Consider the following 9,643-nt stretch of genomic DNA (forward strand, 5'->3'; position numbering starts at 1 on the left):
AGTTGCTAAGTTTAAAGTGATGAGAAACGTACTGATTGTGGAACTTCTGTGTACTAAAAGTTTGTATCTAGGAAGAATACACAGGTTTAATCAAGAAAGGACTTGTATCACTGAAGATACTCGGAAAGAATTTCTACTGGAAACAAACAAACAAGCAGATACGTAACATAATTTATTTTATAAAACTAAACGAGTTGCATACATTCAAGAATTATATTTTCGTCTGCTAATCAATAAAACCCAAAATTATCACCCATCAAAAATACAATTTCCATTTATTGCCAGATCGCTACCACTTTACAATCTTTAGCTAAAATTTACAAAAAAAAAATCAGTTGTAATATTTTATATAGAATAACCTCTTGTAATACCGGTTATTAACAAACACTTAACTCGGTGTGTATATATATATATTTTGAATAAAATAAATCCCTATTGTCACTTTCAAATACAAAGAACTTTTGCGAAACATATTTCGTTCTTGGTATCTGTATCCAACTGTCAAACATTTGGCGCAGCCATACAGAAAGTCTATGATCAATATTTAGGTATATTTTATGAAAATTCGCGAATGCCAAAACCTCTCATTTATAGCAACATTCCTAATCACTAAAAATGACTAATAAAAAATATGTATTGATATATACAGAGGGGAGTATGTTATGTTGAATATGCAAATCAACATATTACACGTCAATCATTGCCGATTTTTAAGCTTCAAAGTGCTTTCTCTCGACATGAAGATGGCCTATGACTTGGCCGAAAACCCTTCAAGACTTATTCATGAATCATCGTATTATGCTAACAGACATTGTACATGTTATGTTTTTAATTTAGTTTCATATTTTAAGTTCACTCTCTATATTCAATGTTATAGCATAACTAATTTCAGCAGCGAGAATAACTACTTATGTACGCCAATAATTATTGTTAAGAAATAATCAATAATTTTAACATAAAATTCTCAACCAAAATCGTTAGATATACATATATCTTTTCTATAATTACTATCATTAACCTTTATTAGCCAGGTGGTTAGGGAGCTCGATTCGCAATCTGAGGGTCGCTAGTTCAAATCCCAGTCCCACCAAACATGCTCGCCCTTTCAGCCGTGGTGTCGTTATAATGTGACGGTCAATCCCACTATTCGTTGGTAAAAGAGTAGCCCAAGAGTTGGCGGTGGGTGGTGATGACTAGTTGTCTTCTCTCTAGTCTTACACTGCTAACTTAGGGACGTTTAACGCAGATAGCCCTCGTGTAGCTTTGCGCGAAATTCAAAACAAACAAACCTGTATTAATAATTTAAAATTGACTTGAAACATACAGGATAGTGATCTAGTACCTTTATTGGTGATACATATTATATTCATTAGATATGTACATTACCAAAAATAATATTCATACAAAATATATTTTCTTTTTTTTCTGTAACCATATTATAACATATTTCTCACCCAAACTATTTTTATATCACTTGTTTGTCATATACAACCAATATATTTATAATAAAATCCATTCGTTATAACATACATTTTCATCTAAAATCACTATTTGTGACGCATGTATATGTATCTTTCATAAACAGAGTTCACTTAACTCAGTCTTATATAATATTTTATAACCATTTATTATCTTTAGAAATAATTTAAGACTATCAACGCACGTGATTGGATGTTTGTATAGGCACAAGCAGATGATTGGTCCAAGCTTCAGACATGATACTAGATTTAAGATGTTTCCTTTCTTCTTTTACCCCATTTTGTTATTACAAGTTAATTGTGAACAAACATCGTGAGTGGTTGGCGGGAGAAATTTATGAATTTGATTCCTAAGATAATAAGTGTTTTTAAGTCACAAAGGAGGAATTTTCTATATATCTTTAACTTTTGAGATCCTTCTATTTTTCCTTGTTACCCTTCTGTTTGTCTTGTGTTAGACGTTTGTACTGTGTTGGTGACGTAAGCTACCAATTAACACCATTTACATTAAGTCAAGATATATTGCTCTGTTCAATAGCATTAATTTGCGCAAATAACAGAGATGTCATATTTTTCATATTGCACAGTTTTATACGTTTACAGATGCGATGACGAAGTTGCATTTGCGTTTACCACATTATTCTGGTAACCGAATTCAAACTTCTAACCATCTCCTTATCTTTCTCATTATATAGCTATATATATATATTTCTTTATAATCGTTGATAAGTTTTAGGTTATTCAAAATAAGTTGGAGAGGTATTTCACATTGACAGTAGCAATGGTTTGCAATAGACAGGTAGTCAGTCCTTTGAGTGACACTTACTAATTCTAGTCCAGAGTATTTTTTTAAAATAATACTACAAGATGAACCATAAATAGCAGCTTAGTTATTCCAGAATTAGATCATTCTTTATTGACTGCTAAATAAGATCAACTAAGTTTGGAAAAGTTCACTTCACTTGACGTTTTTCTTAACCTCACATCTATTCTGAAACCTGATGTATAACTTTTATATTTATAGTTACATATAAACCTTTATAATAATTCAATAACTCTGTCACTCCTTAATTTCATATTGTATTTTTTATATTCTAATGTGCTTTTGAATATGAAACTAGTATGTTTTTTTAGCTACTTCTGTATCTAAGTTATCCAACTCCTTCTGTAGTCCGTGTTGGTAGAGCCAGATCGCCTTTTCCACTGTATCTACGTGTTTATCTATCATTCTCTTTATTGAAGTATCAAATATTTCCAGTTTTTGAATCCGTTCCTTACGTTTGAAGAAGCCTTCTTTGTTTTCCAAAACACAACTTAGAGTAGCATTTGATACACTGACGTTTAAGAATTCGATAAGTTTTAAAAGATTGTCTTTGAGGTGTTCTACCAGTTCTTCATATTTTACTATATGGAGTGGCCCATTAAACTTCAACCAGTCAAGTGTTAATTCCTTCCATACTTTTATCTGTTTTTCCAAAAACAATTGCCATTCTGCGTGAAAAACAGGAAAAACTAAAATCATTTCTAGAAGAATAGAAGAAAGAGATTAATCTGCATAACATGTAAAATGATTCGTCAATAATCTAGAAAAAACTATCAAAACATTCTCATATGAAGTAAATTTGCAGTTGTGTCGGTTTGCTTGGCCTGGAATTATTTAGTCAATTTTCATAAAAATAAGGATTAATGTAACTGTTTTGATAAATAGATAGTCGATTGCATATTTCTGAACCCAAATAGATTTGGTAAGTATTAATAATAGTTTACTTATCAGACCTAAGCCCAAATATTATTACAAAATCAGAAAGATATATTTTTGAATCTTATAATTAGTAAACAATAAGTTAGATTAGCCATTCTGATCTGAAGAGTGATTTTAAATGACAATCAAAAAACGAGCAGCTTATCATGTTGATTACAATCATAATTCTAGGTACAAGTTAGTGAGACTAAATACTAAATATAATGTAAACCATAATTTAAACTGGAGCTAGAAAGATCAATTTGATAGTGCGACATGCAGTACATATCATGCGTTGTCAACCCACTTAGCTGCTTATGGCTCGTGCTTAATTAATATAGAACATTGGTCAAGGGGACTACTAACTTTCTCTAGAGTTAGTTTTTCACGAGACTGGTTGAATATTTGTCAGTTAAATTGTACTGATGAGAAAGCACGAATAAATATCTGTCACACACAAGTGCGTGTCTAAGTGATGTTTATATTTGTTTTTCGTTGTTGTTTAACAAAGATTGTGATTGCTTGTAAGCTTGAATCCAGTCTTTTTCTTTCGTAAAGATCCAGTCAAAGGCAGAGAAAATACGGCACTGCTCTGTAATATACTATACGACGAATCCTCCTGTAGACTATTCTAAGGGAATCAGGGCAACTTGGAAACACCACACTAGTCTTTAGTAAATCATAATCCTAAAGTGAAGTCAGTTGTTTTAATGACTTATTGACATTATAGTGAAACCACGGCCTTATATAGAGGCCAGTAATTTGAGGTTTATTCATAATCGATTGTACTGTAAAGAGGAAACTGTGGACGCATTATGTGCGTGACAATCATATTGGGTTGATATTCTGGATATATATGTTTCAGAAAAAAATAATAATGACAAGCTCACATGCTTCCAAAAATCTACATATGTGCATTTATTTGCAGCTAAATATCATGAGCCTGTCAACCTGTAATTTCTTTAAATTTTGCATGAGAATATCTATATTAGATGATATGTATTCAACTCTCAAACCGTTAAACACTCACCAGATGGCTTTTTCATGAGTAATAAATTTTTAAGGTACGTTTACTTTACTCATGAAATAATAATAGTATAACTTCCAGTTTACTGCAGGTACTTTAGAAATGCATATATTCAAATGAATTTATTTAACAAGATGCTGTATTTGTTATACGACTTATAACAAAAGAAAATATTTACATTTGTATATAAAGCTCCAAACAAGTAAAGTAAAACTAATAATGCGGTATACGAAAATTTATTTAGTGTTGCTTTTCCAGTTTGGTTTAGAAAAGTGAACATTTCTTGTTCGACAAAAATATTCCAAATGTTTTGCCCTTACATGCATTTGGCGCACATACTGAACTCACAGTGCATATACAGTCGGCTTTAGACCGACTTGACCTTATTACTGTGCAAATAATATTTTTTTTCAAGTATCATTCGTTTTGATTTTTTTGGACTTACCAATGGAAGATGTCACTGGAGAACTTCTTTAGGTTTCTCCTAATGAATTCTCCAGTCACATTGGTCTTTCCTATTTTTGTTAATGGGATAACCAGTGATGCGGATGGCAAATGCATTCTAGTAGATTTTACCCTGTTTAAATAAGTATATAGCAACTGTTTTTCCCAGATTCAGTGACCTTTAAAAACGGAAGAATATTTAGTCCGAAAGAGCATCTCCTTAGGGCCCTAAGGACTATTGTAGATAGGATACTACTCATGGCCTGGAAATCTAAAAATTATCAAGTTCCACACCAGAGATGAAGATTCTTCGTAATCCAGAAACCCCAAGGTACAAAGAAGCCAAGATCTAAACAAAAGAAAACAGCAAATCCCCTGAGCATGGAAAGAGCCCTCATATTAAAACTGTAAGACCTACTCCAGTAACCATCAACAAAGCTCAGTTCTTTCACTTTTCTCATCTCTCGCACCTTGCTCTCCGGCCTTATTCACACCCCCAACTTCTCTGCACCCACTAATATAAATTTTATTATCCTATTACTAGTTACTTACCCTATCCTCACCCCTCACGGTATCCCCAGTTCTTACCATTCTCCCCTCAAATAGGGCGGATAAAGAATAATTTCAATCCCTGAACATCCTTCACCCCAGAATTCCTGATCGTGTTCCTGGTTCTCTTAGTCTTAGGCAGATTCTCGTTTTACACAGATATTTCTCTATTTAGAGAGTTATGCGGCTGATTTTCGTCTTTGTGCGCACGTCTGATTGAGATGAATCGTTTGTATTGCGTGTTTGTGTATGTGTTACGAACAAATAAAGTATTTTTGTTTTGCTGTGAAACTTATGGTAATCTTTTCCCTCAATTCAGTCAGGTCAACATTTTTGCCAGACCTTTTGTTAAAGTGTTACTGTTTCTAGCTGAAAGAAATCAGTGCACCCGAGATTACTTCAACTGCGCATACAGTGGTACATATAAAACTTATAAATGTTTATTTTCCTTCACTCTTAAGTGAATGCCTTTTCCTCACAATTTTTATAATGTATTGTCATTTAGTAAAATTTTTATATAAAGCAATTTTGCATCTTAATTTTCAACCAGATAATTAGCTATTTAAAGTTTGCATTCAGTGGTACACTTTACCTGAAGACAAAAACTGGTTAGCAATTAGTCTTTGTTTTCTTAACGTGAATGCGAAGTCAAAAAATTTGGTTATCGATTAACTTTTTCTCTCAGAATTAACTAATTCAGCAGAGTGTCAAAAAATGTTTGTCCAAAAGACTTTTATTTGTGTGATTACAAGATTTTAAAATTATCCTCAAAAACTTACCTTTCTTCTGATTTCCAAAAAACATTCTTTGGGGAGCATAGCCAAGATGGCCACCAAATCTTCTGTTGAACTCTGCTAATAAAGCCTTTCTCGGTTCCCGAACAAGTAGTATTGCTTTATGAAATTTTCTCCGCACGGTGTCGCCCCACTCGTGAGTTTTCACCAAGATGACAGAACCATTCTTAATTCGTTCTCCATGAAAACCAGCCATAGCTAGAGCTGAATCGCCATAAATACTACCAGTAAGGTACCCTAAAGGATTGGATAGAAGATAAAAGAAACATTCAACTGAAAATGACGAGGCGTTTAATAGTTATGTTTATTTAGAAACATACTTAATTCTGAATGTGGTGTTAGAACAGTTATATTTTCTTAAGAAAATACAAATGTTTTAGGACTTTAGATGAAACAACTGTGGTTTTAAATCTACAATGAAAATTAAGATAACTAAAGATATTGAAGTTCCATGGAAATAGCTTACATTAACTTTGAATAAGACTCACAATTCTTTGGAGCAGCGTCTTTCAGTGGCTTTGAACTCGCAGGCGGATGGTTGCGAGTTTGAGGTTGGCCTGCATCATGCTGTTGAGTCCTTGCGCAAGACAATTTACCCCACTTGTTCCAGTATACCCTTGTAAAGGCATGCCATATTTTTTAATGGTTATTATTTTCTACATTATTTTCATTCAGTTCTTTGGTGGCTTAGCTTAAGGGCCTATAACACAAAAGTTCTTTGTTCGATCCCCGTGGCGCACACAATACAGATATTCAGTTATTGCAGCTTTGCGTTGAAACAAGCTTTATATTCACAGATAGAAAGTTACAAAGAACAAACATTTATTTTCATATCATTGAAAATACTGTTTTAAAACATCCCGGCAGACGTTTAATTAGCTCAAACATTATATTTCCAACAGAAACGATACGATAGAGTAAGCAGCAGCTTATGTGGAATGATTTAACAGTATGATCATTAGCATCCAGCATTACATGTAACAAATTAGTCACATGTGTTTATTTTCTTATGTTATATACATATTCTATTGAATCTTCTAAACTTCTCAAATAACGTTTCATTATGTAAAGATTAGAAATCACTGGATTGTTTTTCTTCCCCTATATCTAAATAGGTCCATCGACTAATTGACGTCAACATTACGTTGCCAGGACGACAAAATATACATGAAGAACGTTTAAGAAAACCACATTGCATATAAAGTTGCTTGAAACACAATATATACATCTTGATATTTTGTTTTGTATAAAACTTACGCCAGAAAATAGTTGGATGTGTTAATCATTTGTCCAAATTAATTACATCAACATATATTTGTATATATATATATATTATATATAAGTGTGTGTGTGTGTGTGTATGAACATACGTACATATATTTACTGAGTTGGGTCTGAAATGTATTTTTATGTTTATTCGTCTACTCTTTCGTTTTCTTATTTTTACAACCAAACAAACTATGATAAAATGATATAATCTCAGATTGCAACTGGTGATTACTAATTAGTTTCTTTAATATTAATACATTAGTTTGTATTCCGTTACTACATTTTCAATAATTAGCTGCTTTAGCATTTAACTGATTTACGCCACCAATACCGTAACTAAACATTTGTGAACCTTGAATATTTTTCAAATAATGTTTGTAAACTGATAACTTTATAATATACATTTAATATGCAAATTCTTAAAACAGTTTGGGCAATGTAATAACATGTTGTAAGCCATAATAAGACTGACTTAATGACACGTGTACATCTCGTCTTTAATATCGCAATTCGCATGAGATTATTATCCATTTTAATGCTAATGACATTCATAAGTCGATGACGTCAATTATTAATATCCATGAAAGTTGTAAACCAGGTTTCGTAACGTATCTTTTAACTAGATACTATCATTTTAATAGCTTTTCATTTGAAGCTTGGTGCCCGTTTGTTAAAATATAATGACCGTAGGCTTGTCGAAATAAATTCGAGACAGAATGCTACAGATATTGCATTAAAAAACAAGAAAAAATTAAATCAAACCAACTTACCAGTGGACTGTTGAACTAAATATCGGATCCAAGTGTTTCCAGATCCTGGAAAGGATGCCAGTGCTGTGACTGGTCCAGGAGGATCCCTCAATTTGGATATTTTACACGGATATACATTCTGAGAAGAACGAAATAATGGATTGTATTGAAATCCTGATTGCACATTCAACAACAATTTGTAATTCTTCCGTACTTTTGTAATCTGACGTCCTGTCAGAAGTTGATGTGCTAGTGGTGGCTTTGGAGTAAGGCTGCGAGACAACAGAACTCCCATAAAAACGAAGAAATAACCTAAAACAAATACTAGAAGAGTAAGGAAATACCTTTTTATAAGCAATATTCGGAAATTACAAATTTTAAAGACCATTCTTCAGTCATATACTGATCTCTGGGCAACAAGCTGATCTCTGTAGTTCTTTCGTTGGCGTACTACTTCTTATAACAGCGTATGATCTACATACGTATATGCTAATTCCTCCATCTAGATTTTTAGGAACACAACTACTAACAGATGCTCGTTCTCTCTTTTACTGGCTAGATGTGTTAGTATTCACTAAATGGATACTAGTTTGCTGCTTTAGGTTGCATGTACTCTAGTGACGTATAAACTATATATGTATTCGGTTGCGCAGGCTCAGTTGTGTATTCCGTTTCCGAGTCAGTTGTTGGGCTAGAGTTAATGGATTATTCGTCTAAAATAAATTGTCATCATAGTTCTTAACGGTTTGAGTGTTTGTTGTCAGGTTGCCATACATTGAAATCCTAGAATCGGTCTTGGATACTCAGTGGTTTGATCAATAATTTGTGATCGAATTATCGATCATTTTACCGTGAGTTTTTCATGGTCACTTGTTGAGTTACCTTAAAAGAAAGCTAAAGCTGCCTGTATACTTACTTGACTTATTCTGACTTTATAAATTTATTTCCAAGCAAACACTACAAGGATCAAGAAATTGAAATAACTATTCCCAAAGAAATCCAAATATATGAAATACACGGAACTGTGTATTAAGCACTTATAACTCATTTTAATTGGATATATGATATCTTTGTCACGTGACCATCAAACGCATGCTCTGTTTGTTTTATCGATAAGCCTTGCGTATCGTGCATTGTTGTATAGCTGCTTTGTGACCATTTAACGACGCGGTCCGTTATTTCCATCTATAGACTCCAAGAGTAATAGAGGTTTCTCTTTTTTTAAAACTCACACACCTGCATTAGCACTTTTTTGCACCTGCCTATTCTTAACTTTGTATACGACAACTACATATATATATATACATGTTAAGCCAGGCCCGGACGTAGAATGTTTGAAAGGAGGGTTCTAATTTTTTAGATCAAACCTAACACATATTGTGCGAAGCACAATCAGCATCCAAACCGTGCTAATACTACGAGAGCCTGGATGCATGCCCCCTCCCCCCCCCCCAGAAATTTTTTAAAAAATAGGTGGTATGAGATTAGATCTGGAAGCGATTTTATATGAAATATGGCTTAAACAATTGCATGGCTGTTCACATAAAATCCACAAACAATCAAGACGTAAAATACTATAAGCAGCTGCAATG

At 33.0% G+C, this 9,643-nt stretch overlaps 1 protein-coding gene across 1 annotated transcript; it reads right to left on the bottom strand.

Annotated features, from left to right (window-relative positions):
• Positions 1-2,595: 2,595 nt before the first annotated feature.
• Positions 2,596-8,346, bottom strand: LOC106462921 (WSCD family member GA21586-like). Its single transcript, XM_022390327.1, has 3 exons — positions 8,073-8,346; positions 6,019-6,270; positions 2,596-2,969 (listed from the first exon to the last, which is right to left on the bottom strand). Exons 1-3 carry the CDS (start codon positions 8,344-8,346, stop codon positions 2,596-2,598), a joined length of 900 nt encoding a protein of 299 aa, XP_022246035.1.
• Between the last annotated feature and the right edge of the window lie 1,297 nt (positions 8,347-9,643).

This window comes from Limulus polyphemus, unplaced genomic scaffold (genome assembly GCF_000517525.1).
Source record: "Limulus polyphemus unplaced genomic scaffold, Limulus_polyphemus-2.1.2 Scaffold1283, whole genome shotgun sequence".
Classification (NCBI taxonomy): domain Eukaryota; kingdom Metazoa; phylum Arthropoda; class Merostomata; order Xiphosura; family Limulidae; genus Limulus; species Limulus polyphemus.